We start from the raw sequence: 19,230 nt of genomic DNA, 5'->3' as shown, positions 1-19,230 counted from the left end.
TGGTGCCCGCAGTCAGCAGCTGAGCTCGGTGCTCGTGTGGGTGTCCCTGGGAGTGCCCAGCTTGGTCTGTGGCCATGGAAGCTACTGACCTGCTCTGCCCTCAGGGAGGTCAGTACAGAGCTGTTCTGCCCTGCACCTCTGGGGCTGGGGGCACCTGGGAGTCTCTGGAATCACCTTTTGCCTAAACCTCAGAGTTCTGTGGCCTGTTGCAAAGAGGTTTTGGATGGGGCAGATCAGGGGCACAGATAAATCAACCTGGAGAGCAAACACCCACCTTTAACTGGCGCCTGACTTTTTCTATAAATAATTTCCAGCAGTTTTCCTTTGTATCCTCCAATCCAAGGGACTTCACTTGAGGCCTCATGGACCCAATGATGGTTTCCATGTCAGAATCCTGAAAGAGGCCTGGCACCTCCCCAGATGCCAAGAAATCATTGATCACAACCAGGAATGATTCTTCAGCCACCTGGGAGTCTGTCATCAGGAACACGCCGGGGATGTTCTTCACAGCTGCTTTGATGTACTGGGAAGCAAGGTCCAGCTGGGACAGAGAGAAACTGTCACCCTCCAGTTCAACCCCCATGAGGTGTTCTGCAAAGTGACTGGTTTGGAGCAGCCCTGGGCTGCCCCGGAGAGCTGGAAGGGAGCCTTTGGGAAGGAGCTGGTGTCAGGTGCTCTGCCCAGGCACAGGTCCAGCACCAGGGCTGTCCACACCACCCCCCCCGGCTGTCACCAGTAGCTCCTGCTCATGCCTGGCTGGGGAAGCACTGTGGCCCCTTGGGGCAGGACTCCTCAACACCAGGGCTGTCCACACACCACCCCCGCTGTCACCAGTAGCTCCTGCCCATGCCTGGCTGGGGAAGCACTGTGGCCCCTTGGGGCAGGACTCAGGGGTGTCACCTGTGGTTCCTTGTGTGCAAACCGTGTCACAAGGAGAGCAGAACCTCGTGAGCCCCCCCAGGCACTATCACTGCAGGTGCAGGTGGCACTGAGCCAGGGTCCAAAGCTGCTCCTACCTTCAGGTCTGGGATGCCGTAGCCTTTCCTCAGCGTGATCTGGAACACACTCAGGTTGCTGATGTGAGATGCCAGCCGTGCCAGGCTCTGCTTTCCACTGCCTCCCACCCCCACCAGCAGCGCGTTGCCCCGAGGAGACTCCAAGATCCGGCTAATTCTGCAAATGTGCGACACTGCGTCTTCGAAAAGCACCTGAAGAAAACAGGAGGGAAGGTTTGGTGTTCTGGACCAGGGCAGAAAGGGCAGTGAATACCACTTAATGCACCAACCCAACCAAGCAGTGCAGTGCTGCAGTCCCATCTTTTCAGGGCAGGCCTGCCTGCCACAGGCACTCACCAGATTCATTGCTGCATTCACCTCATTGTAGCTGTCCAGGGCTTCCCTGAGCAGGTCACTCAGAGATGCCCAGCTTGTCACTGGCATGTACTTGGACTCATCCATGCCCTGGGCAAAGTGGCAGTAGATGTTGGGCTTGGCGAACATCAGCTCTTCATTGAGCTCCTGGGAGAGGCAATTCCAGCCGTGGGGCTCAGGTGTGGGGCACCCGGGGCACCACTGGGCTGGAGGATCCTACTTTTCAGCACAGCTCACCTGAAAGGAGGCTTTGCAGATGTCGGCCATCACCTTCTTGAAGCTGTACTGATCCTCTTCATCGACAAGCTTGTCTCCATACACCCTCTCTGCTTCGTGGAGCCAGAGACGCACCAAGTCCACAGGGGCTTTCAGGCATTCAGGGGTGGAGAAGAGCAGCCCCTGACAAACAAATCCCATAGCCCTTAGGGTTATTTTAGTGCTGCTCAGAGCTCATTGCAAAGGTTTGCTCTGGGGAGTGGCCAAGGCCCTTTTCAGGGACATGGTATGCTGCAAGGGTGTGGGATCAGGAAAGGGAGGAACAAGGATATTTTAGAAGAAACAGCTCTCTCACTACCTGGAATATGTTGGAGAGGTCCCGCAGGTTGAAGATGTAGTGGAACTTGATGGCTGTTGGCAGAAAGTTGGTGGCAACCTTCTGGTGCAGGGCTGTTGGCAGGACAGGGTGATGAGCAGGCTCCCCAGAGACCCCTGAGCAGTGCATTCCCCAGGGGCTCGTCCCACCCCAGTGTGGCAAAGGCTCACCTAGCGCTGTTGCTACCAGCTTGGGCTGCATCTTCTGCAGAGGCATTGGCATGTTGTGCCGGGCCAGGTGCTGCTGCAGGATGGTGCCGTACACGGTGTGCAGAGCCTCGCGGCTGGGGAAGCACACGGCGAGGACGCAGAAGTGGCGCTGCAAAAAGGGGCAGAAATGGACATGGGCTCTTCGTCCCACAGGGGCTGATGCAGCCAGCTGGCACTGCAGGGTCCCCTGCCTCATTCCACCCTCTGGGCTTCAGTGCCAGGCACAACCGTGCCCCCAGGCCCTGCACACCTGCAGCCGTGGGTCGATGGTGAAGGACCCCGCGGTCGGGTTCATGCAGGCCACGTACTGGCAATTGCGAATGTCCTTCAGGGTCAGTTTGTTCCTGTCATACCTGTGCAGGAACCAGCACTGTGACGCTTTCCCCAGGCATGGGGACAGGTTCCCCCTGTCATGCCATGCCTCTCCAGCACCCACCAGTGCCCGTGGTCCAGGTGCTGCCGAATAAGCGTGTGTGGTGCCACAGTGCCATACTTGTCCACCTCTGGCATGTTCATGTCATCGATGAAGTAGATCAGCCTTTTGGTGCCAGGTGGGCCAAAAACTCTCCCTGATTTCTTCTCCAGGGGTTTCTCAAGGACAGCTGCAGCGAGAGGAGTGGATGGGTGGGGGTCAGCACTACAGGACCCTGGAGCACAGCCCAGTGCAGGGCCAGCTGCTACCTCTGCGAGCCTTACCCTGCAGCATGGCCGAGGTTGTGTAGAAGTTGAGGGGCACAGACTGCACCAGATATTCATCTGTGCCGAGTGCTTCCAGCTTGTCCCACATCAGGACTGACTTTCCCGTCCCTGCATTCCCCACCAGCATCACCGGCCGCTGCTTCTCCATCATCAGGTCCATGAAGTAGCGGAGGCGAATGGTCTCTGTGGTGTGCACCACGGCAGCCTGGGGAGAGCCTCTGTCAGGCCCTGCACTGCCCTGGCACTGGCAGAGGCAGGATCCTCTGTCGGGGCAGCGTGCCAGAGCCCTGCACAGCACTCCTGGCAGCTCCAACAGACGGTGCTCTCTGCAGGCAAACCTGGTCCCTCTCTAAAGCAGCACATCTTGTGTGCTCTGTTATTCTAAAGACTTTCTGACCAAAACCAAGTTATTACACAGAACAACATGGACAGCTCCTGAAACCACCACACAGCCACAGCTCCTTGCCCTTTTCCCTGACAGCTTCAATAATCCCCCCAAGATGCCACTGTGGGAGACACAAATGGAGTGCTAAAGGACACTTTGCACTCAGGCAATAGTCACAGCTATTTTGTGAGACTCTCTGAAGCTGCAGGTTAATCTGAAGGTAAAGGAGACATGGAACTCACAGCCCTTGCCTGAGGCTTCTGTGGGGTAAAGAGAACCACTGGAAGCCATCGGGTTTGATGTGTGCTACCAGTCGGAATCCTGATGATGCTCCATGCATTGCTGAGGGGAAGACTGTGGAGTGATAGTCAAACAAACCATATAAACACAGCACTTGTGGGAAATACCTGTAAGGGGACGTCGGGGTCGAGCTCAAATTCTGGCACTCTTTCATCCCAGGGATTGAATGTCTTCGTTTTTGGATGAATGTAATAGTCAAAAATTGTCCCCTGATTAGGAAACTTGATGGCTTTAAATTCTGACAGCCACCACTTGCTGAACTGCTGGCGGTGATCCACCAGCTGGAGGACAAAACAGAGACACTCAGACCCCAGCCACGTGATGGGATGCAAAGAAGGGTGGCAGGTGCTGAACAGTCCCTTAGCTGTACCTGGTCCTGGAACAAGGCCCCACCAAAGGCCCAGATGCAGGCAAAGACGAAGAAGAGCTCGTATTGCTCCCGGGGTGAGTCTGGTGGGACATTATTCGGTGTCAGGAAACACTCTAGCAGGGACAGAACTGTCTGTATGGCCGTGACGTCAGGAACAGGGGTGATTGTCTTGAACCCAGACTTGAGCTTCTCCAGGCATGGTGGCAAGTACTTGTCAAAGAGGATCATCAGAGCGGCCTTCTCAGACTTCTCTGTCCTTGTCTCAATCCAGCTGGCCACAATGCTGTGGGAGAGACAAGCAGGGCTGCCACAAGTGTCCCATCCCATCCCCTCATCCCGTCCCATCCCATCCCATGCCATCATCCCCTCCCATCATCCCATCCCCTCATCCTGTCCCGTCCCATCCCATCCCATCCCGTCCTGTCCCGTCCTGTCCCGTCCCGTCCAATCCCATCCCATCCCATCCCATCTCATCCCATCCCATCCCATCCCCTCCCCTCCCCTCTCATCCCATCCCATCCCATCCCCTCCCCTCCCCTCTCATCCCATCCCATCCCATCCCCTCCCCTCCCCTCTCATCCCATCCCATCCCATCCCCTCCCCTCCCCTCTCATCCCATCCCATCCCATCCCCTCCCCTCCCCTCTCATCCCATCCCATCCCATCCCCTCCCCTCCCCTCTCATCCCATCCCATCCCATCCCCTCCCCTCCCCTCTCATCCCATCCCATCCCATCCCCTCCCCTCCCCTCTCATCCCATCCCATCCCATCCTTTTCCCTGCCCAGCTCACGGGCTCCAGCCCAGGTCTGTAGGGTTGATGTAGAGGATTCCAGCCCGGGACACGGTGGCCGGTGTGGCCGTCCGCAGGTGGCTGATCTCGAAGATGAGCCTCATGGTGGGAGTGAGGGGGATGCGCTCGTTGCTGGCCAAGGTGAGAACCTGGGGGAAGTGCCTCGTTGTGGGGGATGTCTGGAGTTGGTCTCCCCGAGACAAAGACCAGCAAAGCCCTGGGGTGTGATGGCACCAACCTTATTGTCATCCATGACTGTGTTCAAGGACTCGATCCACATTGGATCAATGTCTCCATCAAGGATGATCCATTTGGGCCCATCATGTGTGATGTTGGCCAGGTCACGCATTGCTGTGGAGAACAGACCTGCCCCACAGAGAGACTCAGGTTGTTCCTCTCCACACACAGCTGTTTGCTGGGGGACATGTGGGATTGCTGCTCCTGTGAAACATATTCCTTCTCCCTCCCACTCCAGGAAAGAGTCCCAAGGAAAAGTCTTCCCACTGCATCTCACATCCCATAAACTGAGCTCACAGCACTGGTGTCTCACCATCCTTCCACTCCCGTGTGGCCGGATGGATGATCCCAAACAGCTCATCGCAGGTCACAGCCTTGGGGTCCAGGTCCATAGTGACCGGCCTCCTCTTCAGCCTTTGGTATGTCTTGTTGAGCGACTTCAGCACCTGTGCAGGGAGGATGGCGCAGCCACAGTGCTGATCCCACTGGGGCAAACACAGTCTTCAGCAGCCTCTCTGCGGGGGAGTCATGGAGCCCTGCTCCCACCTGGACTGCTTCTGGGAAAGCTCTGAGCTCCCTGTGCAGAGCCAGCCCCTGGACAGGGCATTGTGTGAGCCCAGGCCTGCCAGCCAGCCCTGTCCTGTCATCCTGCCAGCACCACAGCATGCCCAGGTCAATCCTGAGAGCATGCCCCTGTCTGCTCTCCGTCTTTGTCTCTGCTCTGCCCATGGGTGTCTTGGGCAGCTCCTGAGCCATGCATCCCAAACCTGCTCAGCTGCAGGGGCTGACACACGGCCTGAGGGCACAGCCATGGCTGCACTGCTGTCCTCTGCCCAAACACTGCTCCTGCGGGGCTGGGCTCTGCACAGCCCTCACCAAGAAGCCAGGGGAGGCCACAGGACACGCTTGGCTGAGGCCAGGGGAGCCCCATGTCCTCAGGATGGTTTGGCCCTACCTGGGACTTGCCGCAGCCGGCGTTGCCAACGACGAAGACGGAGTGTCGCACTTGGAGCAGCTCCTCCAGCTGTACCACCTTCAGCACGAAATTCTCCTCTGCCTGAAGCTTCAGCTCCAGCACAGACTCACGGATGACCTGGGAGGGAGAGCAGGCACTGACCACCAGCAGCCTTGGAAAGGCCCTGGACACGAGCTGGCTGCCCCCAGAAGGGCTGAATAGACCGTCAGCCTCTGGATCCTGCCAGGACTGGGACATCTCTGGTGATGGTGCCATGCTTGGGCTTGCACCTTCTCAAAGTTGAGGTCCCTCTTCCTGGGAACGTCCAGTGCTGGAAACAGGTCTCCAATCAGCCCCAAGAACACAGGCAAGTCATCTGTCACGATCTTGGGGATATTGAAGTCTCGTAAAGCTCTCATCAGGACCTGGTCCTCTGCAGAGCCGGGGTCCCCCCTCTTTAAGGAGCCTGCCACCACCAGCACGGACTTGATGGCCCGCAGCCCCCAGTCGTAGTGGTCCTGGACAGGAAGCAGAGAATCACCATTTCACTTTGGTGACGGAGAACTGCTTCAAACAGCACTGCAGAGGAGCACCCTGTCCTTCAGCCCCAACCAGGTCATCCACATGGCACCGACTGGGCTGGACCTAAACTGAGCTTATCTGCAGGAGAAGCCTCTGTCAGTCATGGGGGTGGTGTGGAGCTGGGAATCTGACTTCCTTCTTGGAGGCACGTTTATATGTGAATCACCTCTCTTGAGATGAATAATATCTGAATGCTCTCACCTTAACTGGCCTAATTCTAATTCTAATTCTAATTCTAATTCCATGCTACTCAGCTTTTGGGCTTCTTGATTCCTTCCTTAAGGAATCAAGGTGGCATATGATGCACCAGGTAGAAGTGGATCTTGTCCAGACCTGAGCAGTGCAGAACTGTCACTCTGTGTGTCACCACCAGCAATCCCACTACAGTGTCTCAGCTTTGATGATCAAATGGACTCTTTCCTCTCCCAGCCAGCACTGTGTAATATTGTTAATTACCTGTTTCGACAGCAGCTCTTTGCAGAGCGTGTAGAGAGTGATGAACTTTCTTGCCAGGAGCCTGGCATCGAGAAATCCCTCTGCCACAAGCATGATTTCACAGATCAGTTCAAAATCAGGGACCACCATAGCGCAGGGTCTAGAGAGGAGCAGCTGCAGTTGTCAGGGCTGCTTACCACGTCCTTACCCTCCCACAGCTCCCAGGGTTTGCCCCCAAGTTTCCAGTGTGATGAACAGTCGGCTGCTGCAGTTACACCTGCTGGGGTCTCCTGCCCAGACTCCTTCTCCAATCAGGGCTCATGTCCCACCAGACTGGGGCACACCAGCCCTTCTGCAGTCACAGGCTGAGATTCACCAAGGACAGGGGTCCCACAGCATCTCTGTGCCTCCCCTTCCAATGCTTCACCCCCTTCTTGCCAACTCTCAATTGGATTTTAGTTGAGGGTGGCAACCCACCCAAGCATGCTCTCCCCTTGCTGAGCAGCCCAGCTCACCCCGCCTGGCCACCTCTGGGGAGTGACAGGACTGTCCCATGGTGCCAAGAGCTCCCTCACACCGGGGCCACCACCCTTGGCTGAGGGTGTTACGGGTGTGGAACAGGAGTGCCAGCAGGGAGGGAAGTGCTGCAGAGACCCCAACCCACCTGAACAGAGCTTTTAGATTAACCCACCTGAACAGAGCTTTTAGATTAACCCACCTTTTAGACTTTTTAGATTAACCCACCTGAACAGAGCTTTTAGATTCTCGGGCAGCTCTGTGCGCCCAGCGTAGCCAGGGTTCATGGTGATGAAGATCCCAACTGATGGCACCAGGGAGATGGTTTCCCCAAGGAAGTTGAATTTTTTCTTCCTGGCACGGATTGCATCCTGAATACATTTTACCTGCCAGGTGAGCAGAGGTGTTGGCTCCCTGCCCAGTGCCCTGGCTGGCCCTGACTGCTCCCCAAGGTGAGCCTGAGGGTTTGGCTTTGCCAGGAACAATATTGAGATCTTGCTGAAGCCACATCAGCAGGAGAAAAAAAAAGGAAAGCTGGCCTTAAACCGGCTCCTTCCTAATCACCCCAACTCCCTGTCCCAGGTGATGGCAGAGCTGGAGGGTGATAGGTCACCAGGATGGACACAGCTTGACTGTGAGGTTTAACTGTGCCCAAATCCCCTGCACTGCTGGAATTCCACTTTGTGTCCAAACAGGACATGGTGGAGAGAACAGTGGCAAACTGTCCTGCGAGTCAGGTTTAACTGCGGCAGCATGCAGGACGTGAGCTGGGAAGTCTCTTTGGCACGCAGTGCCACTGTGTTGGGGGACAGCACGCACCTGCACTGCAATGACAGACAGGACCTCCACCAAAATGCGATTGAACTCGTCGAAGCAGCCCCAGGCTCCTGTCTGGGCAAGTCCTTTGTAGATGTTCCCACAGGACTGGAGAGAAACAGAGCAGTGGGACAGGGCTCAGACACCGCGATCCCTCACGGCAGCTGCAGAGGGGGATTTGGTGACAACACTCGAGAGCTGAGAGCTGCTCATGCCTTACGGACTGTGCTCTTCCCTAGGGAAATTCCCCACAGTGATAAAGCCCCCCTGCCAGGCTCCCCTGGGTTCCCACAGACCCAAACACAGGGTCCCTTGTCACAGCCACCCCGTGGTTCTCACCTCAGTGCCACCATGCTGTTGCCCCGTGCCCTACCTTGTAGTCCATTTGCTCGGAGCAGTTGAACACGTAGACCATCATGCCCACGGCCCTGCCCAGGTCCTTGGTGGTCTCTGTTTTCCCGGTGCCTGCAGGGCCAGCGGGGGCCCCCCCCATGTAGAGGTGGAGGGACTGTGTCAGGGTGATGTAGCACCTGCCGAGGGAGGGCCCTGGGGCTGAGCGGGACCGTGGCACGGCCGCAGTGCCCGGCAGAGGAGGGTGGGGAGCCGAGCCCGCACCTGTCGGTCAGGGGGGTGATCACCAGCCGGGGCGTGTTGCCCAGGTACTCGTAGGCATACAGCAGCTGAGCGTCGCAGATGTTGGCGAAGCAGTGCTTCTCCCCGTCGTCCCAGCGGTGCCGCAGCTGGGACTGCCAGGCAAACGCCTGCGAGGTCTCCACCTGCGAGGCAGCTGGCTGTGGAGGCAGGCAGGCACGGGCACTGCCCACCCTGACCCGCTGGGACGGCCACACACCCTGCCTGGGGACCATTCACCACCTCCCAGCACCGGGACAGGGGGCAAATGGGTCCCAGGGCCGTGCTGGGGTGGATGAGGACCATCCCTCCTCACAGCCCAGCCCAGCCCACACCCACCAGCAGAGGTGTCCAGCCCGAATGTAATGAAATGACAGGAAACCTGTGCTCCAGAGTTCTGAGGGATGCTGCACCAAAAATTCTCTCTGGTACCAAATACCTTTGTTTGGATCATTTTGCCCACAACATCCCTTGCATGGACATCAATAGTGCAGATCGTCATGATCTTCATTCTGTCTCCAGCACTCAGGTTCCCAAGGAGCAGGGAAATCAGGGCATTCAGCCGAGCGATCTGGGGAAGCGCAGGAATAATGGGCATAGAGATGATGCCCTTGTCTGCCCATCTCCCGATGACCCCTGGCCTGGCAGAGAGGCTCAGGCTAGCTCCAGGTCAGGTGCAGAAGATGCCAACCTGCTTTTTGTTATAATCCTTCAGGGCATTCTCGTAACCTTTCTCCAGACTCGCAAAGGCAACTCCAACTTCTGAAGTCCAGGCGATCTGGGTGCACGTGAGGGCGATCTGCGGCAAACCATGGGGACAACACAGCCATGAAGAGGAACCTGCTGTGGCTCAGGGTGGGCGCCTGTGTTTCCTCCTGTCCCTCTCAGAGCCGGCCCAGCCTGGCCCCGTGCAGCAGCACCCACCTGTGCTGGGTAGTCAAACACCCACTCCTCCCGTGGCTTGTCCTCGTAGGTGCCCAGGGCCTGGGGCATGAGGTTTCGCAGGGTGGAGCGCATGCGCTCCAGCAGCCGGTTCAGCCAAACCTCCACCTGCAGGGTCACACCCAGCAGGGCTGAATGAGCTGCTCCAGCCCGCCCGTGCTGCACAAACCTCTCCCTGCACATGGCAGTGTCCCGCAGAGAGAGCCCGGAGCCGCTCCCACAGGGCACATCCCACGGGATGTGATGAGGGGTGGTCTGAGGGCAAACAGCTGAGGGGTGACCACCCTGCAACCCTCGAGGGACTGTGCTCCAGAGTTCAACCACTGTGCTGCTCTGTACCTACAATGCAGGTGCCATTTCTGGGGTTTTTAGCCAAAAATCTTTGTAATTGCATTTTTGTACTCCTGCCAGGCTGTTAGAGCACAACCAGCAAAAGGCTCATCCCCATCCTCAACCTGCCCCCCCCAAGCCTGCACAAGGCTCAGCTGACCTGGCCAGAGAGGTCACAGTCTGCATCGAAGTGCACGTACTCCCCGTCCCGGCTGAACATCCCGTGGGCCACCTTCTGAGGCTTTTTGTCTGAGTCCTCCTGGAACTTCAGCTTGGCCAAACTGTCAAACAGCTTCATCAAGTGCCGGGACACCTGAGGGCAGAGGCACAGCCACCGTCAGGAACCCCGCCACATGCACAGGGGTCTTCAGCAATTTGATCTACCCCTGAGCGCTCCCTGGGTACTGCATCCCCAGGAAGGTGGGTCAGGTGGGTGGTCTGCCCGTAAGAGTGAACAATGTTCTACAACTGCTCAAACAAGTGCAGGGAAATGGCACAGGACTCAGCCCCATGCTCGCACACAGCCTATACCTCAAGGGGCTCGGTCCCTTTCGATAAAATATCCAGTAGGTCTGCAGAGGAGACAAAATAGAACCGGGGAAAAGCCAGTCTTTTGGTCTCCAGGTATTCAGCCAAGGCCTTCTCACAGACCGCCAGCCTGGCAGAAAACAGAAAAACCTGCATTAACCCCCATATATCAGCTCTACCCTTTACTCAGTCCTTGTCCTGCTGAGGCTTTGGAGGAACCAAGCCCTTCCTTTGGCCTCCCAAATGCTTCACCAGGATCACTGGATCCTTACCTGTCCTGCAGAGCTTCCAGCTTGGTGTGCAGCCCGGGCTTGTTGGTGCATTCAATCACGTTGGGAGTTTGTACTGCATCAGCCATTAGATCCTGAGGAGGAAAAACACTTCAGCCACCCCGAAGTGGCAAAGAGCTACAGGGAAAAGGAGAGGGAGAATGGGCTTCGCACTCGGAAATCCTCATCAATGGTATCAAATTTCTTTGACTCCTCTGGCAGTTGACTTCGTGTGTCTTCGGACGCTATGAAGATTGTTTCCAGGTGACTCCACTTCCTCTGTACCTCAAACCAGGTGTTGATAACAGTGTCAGTGGTTGACAGCTTCTGCTGCCAGTCCTGTGCCCTCTGAAGGAAGAAGGCTCGGTACTTGGATGCCAACACGTTCTGCAGCTGCATTTGGTTGTCCTCCAGCGTCTCAATGAGCACCTCATCCATCTTGAGCAGTGGGAGCTGGGTCCTGCCGTGGGGCTCATACTCAAACTCCATTCCTGCCCAAGTGATGTCCAGGGCATTCAGCACCTGTGATCGGGGCATGGGGATGAGCTGGGTGCCGTGGTGCTGAGCCCAGCCCCCGTGGGGAAGCAGGGGGACAGAGGAGTGCTGACTGCAGGCATGGGCTCCACAAGCTCTGTGTGCTCCCTGTGGACTCCAGCCCCAGGAGCTGAACACAAGGCCTTGGAGTCACACTGGCACAGGGGTCCAGCAAAGCAGGGGAGGAGCTGAGCCCCGTTTACCTTCTCCATCCCAGCCTCCTTTGTCGCTTTGTCCACTATGCCACGAACCTCCTCTTCAAACTTGTGTAGGTTGAGCTGCAGCAGGTCCGCGAGGGTGGTGTTCTCGGACATGGTGAATTCCACCTGGAGAAACGGCGTGGTTGGGCCATGGGCTCACCTCCACAGAGGCAGTCCAGCAGCTCACCCAAATGAGGTCACTGACACCCACATTTAGAGATCCCACACAAATATTTGCATGTGGCCAGATTTAAACCTAATGGCACCCTTCCCTTGCTGGGTGTGGATCTTGGGAGCCTCCTGGGCTGGGGGCTGGAGGCTCCTGGGCCAGGGATGGGCAGGAGAACTCAGGAGCACCTTGGCTGTCTGCACAAGCTCCTGCCAGTGCCGGTCCCTGATGGCTGGGTTCTGCAGCTCGCTCACGGCACGCAGGGATGTCATCATGTTCTTCATGCTGCTGTCCAATCCTGTGAACGCGTCCCAGCTCTTCACCTCCTTATCCAAACTCCGGATGTCTTTAGCAAATTTCTTGCACTCAATATCCATATCCTCCACGTTAAGCTCTGCCCACTTGGTTGTCTTCCAGCTGGCAATGCTCAGGTTCACCTGGACCCAGGATACATTTCCACAACATGGGGTTAGCAGAAGCATTCCTGCCTGGGAAGAGGAGCAGCATACCCAGTGCCCGCGCGCCCTGTGTGCCCACTGGGGCCCCACTCATGCACATGCCATGCAGACCTGCTCTAAGTGTAACAACCTGCCCCATGTCTCACCCTCCCTCTGGGAGGATGGCAATGAGCTCTCTGAGAAGCTGCAACAGCTCTGCACCTTTGGCTGGCAATGGCCAGCTGGCAGCAGGTGCCTGTGCCAGGTACCTGCATCAGGTACCTGCACCAGGTGCCCATGCCAGTGCTGTCCAGCCCTTGCCTGGACGCAGCATTGGGCGCTCTGCCCAGCTCCCAGAGCCCAGCACATACCAGGTTGACCATGTCCCAGAGGTCCTTCAGCAGGCGCAGCTCCTTGCGACACATTTTGAGCTGTTTGTACTCTGGGACTGACACTTCAAACAGTGCAGCTGACGTGGCCAGGGCTGCCATTTCCTTCTCCAAGACCGCGATGCCCTTATGTTGCTGGATGGAGGAAAGGAAAAGGTGTCAGCCAGGGACTGTGTGCCAGGGACATGTTTCTATTCCAGCAGGGACTCCATCCCTGCTGCAGGGCCAGACCCTCCCTGTCAGCCTGAGAGCTGGAGCCAGACCTGAAGCAGCTGCCCCTCCCCAGTATCCAGAGTCAGGAGTGGCCAGGCAGTGCCAGCGGGGACAGCAGTGGCCCTGGTGTCCTCCCCTTCCTTACCCTATTCAGTGACTTGTATGGTTCTGGTTCTGTGTACGAGAAAGGAGCATGTCCCTGGAAACTCTCCCTGAAGGCGAGCTGCTGGACCTGTGTGGGAGCATGAGGCTTACGGGGACAGCCAGGATCCGGCAGTTGGGAAGAGCAGCAGTCTTTCCAAAGCTGCTGAGGAGCTGCCTCCCCACCCTCAGCCCCCGGCAGGCACCTCAAACTCCTGGCACTTGTTGCGGAGGATGGCGGCCTCGGCGGCTTGCAGGGGTGCCGCGTTGTCCGCCACGCGCAGGCACAGCTTCTTGTTGTTGTCCCAGCTCTCGGGCAGCTTCTGCAGTGGACACCATGTGGGGTCACCAGCCTGGCCCCAGTAAGCCCCTGCCCGGCCCCCCACACCCTGAGCAGCCCACCTGGAGCAGCAGGTGGATCTCCTCCGGCATCTTGTCCCCATAAGTCTTGAGCAGCGCAACTGTCTCCTTCAAGGGCTCAAACATCATGTCAGTCACCTCCTGCCTCTCCCTGACCTTCGCCAGGTGCCCCATCACTGCCACCAGTCCTTCATAGTCTCCCTCCTCCAGGGGTTTACTCAAGCCAGCAGTGGACTCTTTGATGAAATCCTGCAACTCCTGGAGACTGAGAGGACAATGGTGCTCACCAGGTGTCCTTGGGGCTTGGGGCTCACTCTGCAGGGCATGACCCCCCCAGAAACTCACCCCTGAATGTGCCTGGAACCTTCACCTGGAACCTGCAGTGCCAGGGCTGTCTCCCTGGGTCAGCCCTGCCCTGGCACGCAGTGGTGCTGTGCCACAGCTTAGCCAGCCTCAAGCCAGCGGGAGCACCCCGTCCCTGCACCAGGGCTGAGCAGGCCTTACCTGCTGGTGACGTGGTGGGCGAGGTACTGCCGGAGCACCATGCTGTGGCCTTTGATGGCACGCAGCAGCGCCTTCTTGAAGGGGCGGCAGTCACTTTGCAGCCACCCCCCAAACACCCTGATTTCCTCAAACTCCAACACCTCTTCATGTAGTGCCTCGAGCACGTCGATCTGGGGACAAAAATGGGTCACAGCGTGTGGCTGGCACTTCTCTGGGCACCCAGTGTCCTCTAGGGCACCCAAGCACCCAGCACATCTCAAGGCACCCCTGCCACACCTCCTGTTGAAAGAGCGCGAGGGGTGGGATCCCTGGCGCCAAGGGCTTCCCTGGTGGTGGCTCTGCCTCGCCCTCTCCAGAGGCACTGTCCAAGGTGAGGAAGCGCTGCAGGAACTCCTCAGGGGTCTCCCTCCACAGGTGGGAGTGCTCCTCAAAGCTGGCACTGAATTCTTCACCTTCTGCCATGGTGCTGACCACGAGCGACATCAGCTGCTCCTGCATCCTCAGGAGATCTGGCTGCTCCTCCAGCGCCGCCTGAAGGGGCGGGCAGAGCTCAGGGACGGGCTGGGGACACCGGCCACCCTCACCCCCTTCCTGCTGAGCTGGGAGTGCTGCCTGTGACGGACTCACCTTGTAACTGACCGCCCCCTCCAGCAGCCGTGGCATGGAGGCTGCCACCGCCTCCGTGTCCCCGAGCAGCCCCTCCACCAGCACCATGAAGTTGTCGCCGGCCCCCACCTCCAGTGAGGGCTGGTACTGCACCCGGTCCTCGGACAGATCCATGCGCACCTCGAACAGCGGGGACACCTGGGCCTGGAACAGGTCAGAGCCGGCTGTGGGCTTCCTGTCCCACGGCCCCACCACCCTGCAAGCTGCAGGGAGCACGGGGACAGCCACGTTTGGCCGCTGACCACACTGGCAGTGAGCGGTGGGACACCCTGAACCCAGCCCCAGGACACCCAGTGCCACAACACTGGCACCTACCTCGGGGTCCATGTTGGTGAGCAGCAGCTGCAGGGATTTGTGAACAAGCCTGCAGAGCCCATCCAACACGATTTTGTCGATGTATCCCACATAGCTCTGCCATATCCGTGAGGACATGTCAGCCTTAAACATCTCTGCGTTCTCCTGCCACGACAAAACCAGCCAGGAGTGAGCACCCAGCAAAGGCATTGGCTCCTGACACTGCTTCAAGTCCTTCCTCACGCCCCTGTGAGCCATTCAGTGCTCCAGGGCCACGTGTCACCTTCACCATCTCCTGGATCTTCTTGCCCGTGCTCTCGATGACAGCGCGGCGCTGAGCTAAGGCGTTTTCTTTGCCATCGAGGTCCAGGAGCGCCGTTTCCTTGTTGTCCTTTCTTCCAAACAAGGGAGTGGCTGAACAGACCTGCAGGGAGGGGAGAACAGGGCTGCTCTGCTATGCCAGGGAAAGGACAGTCCCAGCTAGATGTGTCCCAGAAAGGTGCTTGCGAAGTGCCACAAACATTACCTCCATCAGCTGGGTGATGTTCTGTAGGTTCAGCTTCGCTGTCTGGACTCGTCTTTGCAGGTCGTGCAGGGTTTCCCTCATCTCCTGGATGTATTCCATGACACCTGGGAGGGAAATGGGAACACGAGCACATTGTGGAGACACCCCCAGGGCAGTGGGAAGCTGGTTGGTGTTGGGGACCGGGGACCCCAGAATGCACAAGGAGGATCCCCAGCCTTGGATGGCCAAGGAGGGGGTTTGTACCTTCATGGCTCCAGAACAGAGACTTCTCAGCACTGGCCAGACGGACGTCCAGGGCCTCCCGCTCCTTTGCCAGCAGAGGCTGCTCCACTGGCATCAGCTGCTGCTTCACCTGAGCCAACACACCCACAGGTGAGTGCTTCACCTGAGCCAACACACCCACAGGTGAGCATCGAGGAACAGCGTCCCCACCCCACCAGCACAGTGGTGGGGGACAGGAGGTGGATGGCAGCACCCATGGCCTGGCTTAGCTACAGGATGGGCAGAGACCTGAGGTGCCAGTGATGTGCCTGTGGTACCCAAACCCCCCAGTCCCTTTCAGCCTGGAAAAGCAGCTGTGTTGTCTCCCCTTCAGAACCTGCCTCATTGTACCAGCCCACGATGAGCTCCAGGTTGTCCCCTATCTTTTGGAAAGTCTCATTTTGGGCAAAGAGGCTCTCAGCATTGCTTGGGATGTCCTGCTGCTGCTGGATGTGCAGGTACTTCACCTCCCGCAGGACGGCCGAGAGCTGCGAGGGGAGGGCTCGTCAGCATCACCCGCGGCAGCGGGGCAGCCCCAGCCCGCGGGGTCACCCGGGGCACTGCTGCTGCTGCCCGTGCCAGCACCCACCTCTCTGCTGAAGTTTACTCTGAGCAGGCTGGACTCGGGGTCCCTCTGGAGCAGGGGCTGCTCCAGGCTGAAGTGACAGTCCTTGCCGGGCCCCCTCGCCCATTCCTCGTAGATCCTGTTGCTGTAGCGCTGCAGCAGCTCCATCATCTCCTCGTACTTCCTGGACACCAGCTCAGCCTCACCACCCAGCATGGCACTGTCAGAGCCACAGTAAAGCTGCTGCAGCAGGGCCTGGCAGGGGACCAGCTGCAGGCTGGGTGCTGCCCCGCTGCTGCCCTGTGTCCCCAGGGGACAGGGGACCTGCACCTACGGGTGGGTCATGGCCAGCAGGTCCTTGCGTGGCCCCTCCAGCCGCTGCTGCAGCTCCAGAGCCCACTTCAGCTGCCCAGCCACCGGTGGCATGTTCTTGTGGATGGCCGGGCCCCCCCCGGGGGGCGGGGGGGACACGAACCGGGTGTCATACAGCGCCTTCACGCTCTCCAGCTCCGCCTCGAACATTCCCAGCAGGGCCACGTAGCAGGGGGAAGCCTCAGCCTTGATCAGGGGCCTCTCCAGCACGGAGGCAAACATGTGCACCAGCTGCAGGAGAGAGAGGCAGGCACAGGTTCCTGCACCCTGGAGCAGTCCCAGGACGGGTGAGACCCCCAGGTCCCGTGGGAGCTGCATGCCAGGCTGCCGAGCTGGGGCACAGGTACCTTCACTGCACCTGTCAGGCGGTTACAGTCATCAAAGCCCTGGCAGAAGATGGCAGCCAGCTGCTTGTTTGCATCCTCAACCTTGTTCTGGAACTCTGCAAAGTCTTTGTTCCATTGCTGCCATTGAGAGCAAAATGGGTTAAAGTGGCACAGCCCCTGTGGCTCCTTCTCAAATCCTTCAGGAAGGGTTTGCTGAACCCAGAGGGTTCAGAGCCCCATGACGTGCTCCAGAGCCAGCCCTGTGCTGCTGTGGGGCAGTGCCATGTGTCCCTGTGCAGCATGTTCTCACAAGAGATTTTTTTATTTTCACTTAGCCAATGTTAACACCTCCATTCCAGCACCCATCACATTTCCACTCCAGCATCTGCTCACCTCTTCATCGGGATCCAAGGGATCATATTTGCATTCAGCAAAAGCCTTGGTGGCTTCACAGATCTCCTCAGAGATCCTCAACACCCAGGTCCCAAGGAAGTTTCCTCGCACCCCTCCCAGCACTGTCTTCTCCAGCCTCTGGAAGTCGATGGCTACCTGGAAGAGCTCCTGGCAAGCACAAACCCCCTTTTACCTGGCTTCCCCTGTCCACGCTGCAGGTGCAGCACCAGCACAGGGCTGAGTCCTGCCTGCTCAGCAGTCCTGAGGAGCAGCCCCAGGGGTGGCCTGGCTAGGGTGTGCCCATCCTGCCATGGGGGCTCAGGGTTGGGGGGAAACTGTGCTGGGAATGGTGCCACTGAACTCCCAGTGATGTCCCACTGTGCCAGCGGCCCCAGCTGAGCTCCCCCTGTGCCACTGCCTCCCCAGGATCCCCAGGGCAGGGAAGGCCTGGCTGAGGCTGGCACTGTGCCCTCAAGTGCTGAGCTCTCACCTTGATGGCCTTGAGCCTGTGCAGGAAGGCATCCATCCTCCCAAAGATCTGTGTGGGGGGAAACTGCCAGAGCTCTGACTCCTCCTGGGAGGGGAGAGGAGCTGTCAGTCTGGTGCTGGTGTGCAGGGGGTCAGAGGTTCCTGCACCATCCCTGCACCCACCGGGAAGAACATGGGCGTTAGGTCAGAGCAGTAAGTGTTGTAGGACTGGAAGAACTTCTCTGTGGTGGAGATGGCTTGTTTGAGTCCCTGCAGGGTCTCCTGGGGCTCTCCTTGCAGCCCCTTCAGCATGTCCTCAGGGTTCAGGAATTTATAGGTCTGGGGCAGACACAGGCAGGGGCAGCTGTCAGGAGGACGTAGAGGCTCCTCCTGCCCCCTTCACCCCCACAGACTTGCTGGTGGCTGCCTGCAGCCCGTGCCTGCCCCAGACTCCTCCCAGCCCTACGGGGACTCTGCTGTTCCCTTGTCTAGGCTGTCTCCGCATCACCCTGACTGGACTCTCCACATCTGCCCCAGAGAGGCAACTGGAGGGGACAGGGGTGGGTCAGTGCTGGCCGTGGGGCTGTACCAGGCTGATGAAGAAGTTGCAGGTCTCCTGCAGGATACGGGCTATGTGGGCAGGCGAGTGGTAGTGCACGCAGTGAGCCCGGAGCAGGCAGATGGTGCAGAGCACCTTGGGCACGAAGGGCCGCAGCTGCGGGAGCAGAGCCTCGTCAGTGCGGGGGGATGTGTCCCCCCAAAGCCTCTGGGGCTCTGCTCCTGCCCAGATGAGGCCACCAGGCTGTGCCTGGTTATTTTGCCACACATCACCCACCTGGACGTATTCCATTTGCTCCATCTCCTCCAGCAGCCCCTGCAGCGGTTGCAGGTGAAGGTTGACATCATTGGCTTCCTCCAGACCTAAGACATGGAGAAAGTCTGTGCTGGGATGAGGACACCTGGTTGGAGGCATCTACCACCCTGGCATGGGACCTCACCACCATTGACGGCCCTGAACATGTTCTGCAGCGATGGCCAGTAGCAGCTGTCAGCCTTCTCCAGGGTCTTGGCCAGCACGGTCACTTGGGGTGTGAGCAGCTGCCAGGGAAGAGGCACCAGCATCAGCACGGGCGGCTCAGCACAGAGGGCTCAGCTTGAGGAGATGTGGCCACCATGGGTGAGACAGTACCTGCTCACTGATGCACTCCAAGCTGGTCACCCTGGTCTGCCAGAAATCAAACTCGACCTTGGGCAGGGGGTGCAGCCCCTCCAGCAGTTGCTGTGCTGGGTCCTGGCCAAAGATCTCCTCAACCTGCTGGAACCACTCGATGACCACGGTCTCGATGGAGTGCAGCACTGTGCCATCTACGGGCCCCACCAGGCTGAAAGGCAGATGGGTTATGCCCCTTGGGAGCCCTGAACTGCCCCAGGGGAACCCCAAACAGCCCTAGGGAAGC

The 19,230-nt window shown here is 58.4% G+C and overlaps 1 protein-coding gene across 1 annotated transcript in view; it reads right to left on the bottom strand.

Annotated features, from left to right (window-relative positions):
- DNAH17 (dynein axonemal heavy chain 17) overlaps window positions 1–19,230 on the bottom strand; it is a 36,399-nt gene that overhangs the window by 13,124 nt on the left and 4,045 nt on the right. The window contains exons 4-55 of the mRNA XM_041408993.1: window positions 18,963–19,155; window positions 18,772–18,871; window positions 18,609–18,694; window positions 18,363–18,488; window positions 17,957–18,112; window positions 17,796–17,879; window positions 17,306–17,473; window positions 16,934–17,050; window positions 16,549–16,817; window positions 16,239–16,434; window positions 15,991–16,137; window positions 15,632–15,740; window positions 15,389–15,492; window positions 15,146–15,286; window positions 14,884–15,027; window positions 14,530–14,712; window positions 14,179–14,433; window positions 13,903–14,072; window positions 13,441–13,663; window positions 13,245–13,361; window positions 13,043–13,129; window positions 12,667–12,819; window positions 12,047–12,295; window positions 11,693–11,815; window positions 11,130–11,477; window positions 10,959–11,050; window positions 10,690–10,816; window positions 10,319–10,471; window positions 9,811–9,936; window positions 9,578–9,685; window positions 9,326–9,457; window positions 8,872–9,032; window positions 8,630–8,786; window positions 8,260–8,364; window positions 7,669–7,826; window positions 6,946–7,084; window positions 6,198–6,425; window positions 5,908–6,045; window positions 5,266–5,398; window positions 4,954–5,081; window positions 4,716–4,864; window positions 3,926–4,208; window positions 3,663–3,836; window positions 2,868–3,075; window positions 2,608–2,773; window positions 2,422–2,524; window positions 2,133–2,280; window positions 1,945–2,036; window positions 1,608–1,769; window positions 1,353–1,517; window positions 1,017–1,208; window positions 275–541 (exon numbers count right to left, since the gene is read on the bottom strand). Coding sequence (XP_041264927.1) covers window positions 275–541; window positions 1,017–1,208; window positions 1,353–1,517; window positions 1,608–1,769; window positions 1,945–2,036; window positions 2,133–2,280; window positions 2,422–2,524; window positions 2,608–2,773; window positions 2,868–3,075; window positions 3,663–3,836; window positions 3,926–4,208; window positions 4,716–4,864; window positions 4,954–5,081; window positions 5,266–5,398; window positions 5,908–6,045; window positions 6,198–6,425; window positions 6,946–7,084; window positions 7,669–7,826; window positions 8,260–8,364; window positions 8,630–8,786; window positions 8,872–9,032; window positions 9,326–9,457; window positions 9,578–9,685; window positions 9,811–9,936; window positions 10,319–10,471; window positions 10,690–10,816; window positions 10,959–11,050; window positions 11,130–11,477; window positions 11,693–11,815; window positions 12,047–12,295; window positions 12,667–12,819; window positions 13,043–13,129; window positions 13,245–13,361; window positions 13,441–13,663; window positions 13,903–14,072; window positions 14,179–14,433; window positions 14,530–14,712; window positions 14,884–15,027; window positions 15,146–15,286; window positions 15,389–15,492; window positions 15,632–15,740; window positions 15,991–16,137; window positions 16,239–16,434; window positions 16,549–16,817; window positions 16,934–17,050; window positions 17,306–17,473; window positions 17,796–17,879; window positions 17,957–18,112; window positions 18,363–18,488; window positions 18,609–18,694; window positions 18,772–18,871; window positions 18,963–19,155 — 8,242 coding nt within the window. The remainder of the gene's footprint in view (window positions 1–274; window positions 542–1,016; window positions 1,209–1,352; window positions 1,518–1,607; window positions 1,770–1,944; window positions 2,037–2,132; window positions 2,281–2,421; window positions 2,525–2,607; window positions 2,774–2,867; window positions 3,076–3,662; window positions 3,837–3,925; window positions 4,209–4,715; window positions 4,865–4,953; window positions 5,082–5,265; window positions 5,399–5,907; window positions 6,046–6,197; window positions 6,426–6,945; window positions 7,085–7,668; window positions 7,827–8,259; window positions 8,365–8,629; window positions 8,787–8,871; window positions 9,033–9,325; window positions 9,458–9,577; window positions 9,686–9,810; window positions 9,937–10,318; window positions 10,472–10,689; window positions 10,817–10,958; window positions 11,051–11,129; window positions 11,478–11,692; window positions 11,816–12,046; window positions 12,296–12,666; window positions 12,820–13,042; window positions 13,130–13,244; window positions 13,362–13,440; window positions 13,664–13,902; window positions 14,073–14,178; window positions 14,434–14,529; window positions 14,713–14,883; window positions 15,028–15,145; window positions 15,287–15,388; window positions 15,493–15,631; window positions 15,741–15,990; window positions 16,138–16,238; window positions 16,435–16,548; window positions 16,818–16,933; window positions 17,051–17,305; window positions 17,474–17,795; window positions 17,880–17,956; window positions 18,113–18,362; window positions 18,489–18,608; window positions 18,695–18,771; window positions 18,872–18,962; window positions 19,156–19,230) is intronic.

The sequence above is a fragment of the Onychostruthus taczanowskii genome, unplaced genomic scaffold, assembly GCF_017590055.1.
Source record: "Onychostruthus taczanowskii isolate IOZ18803 unplaced genomic scaffold, ASM1759005v1 scaffold30, whole genome shotgun sequence".
NCBI classification, from domain to species: Eukaryota; Metazoa; Chordata; class Aves; order Passeriformes; family Passeridae; genus Onychostruthus; species Onychostruthus taczanowskii.
The sequence above is the reverse complement of the archived record's forward strand: the minus strand, read 5'-3'. Positions and strand labels throughout refer to the sequence as shown.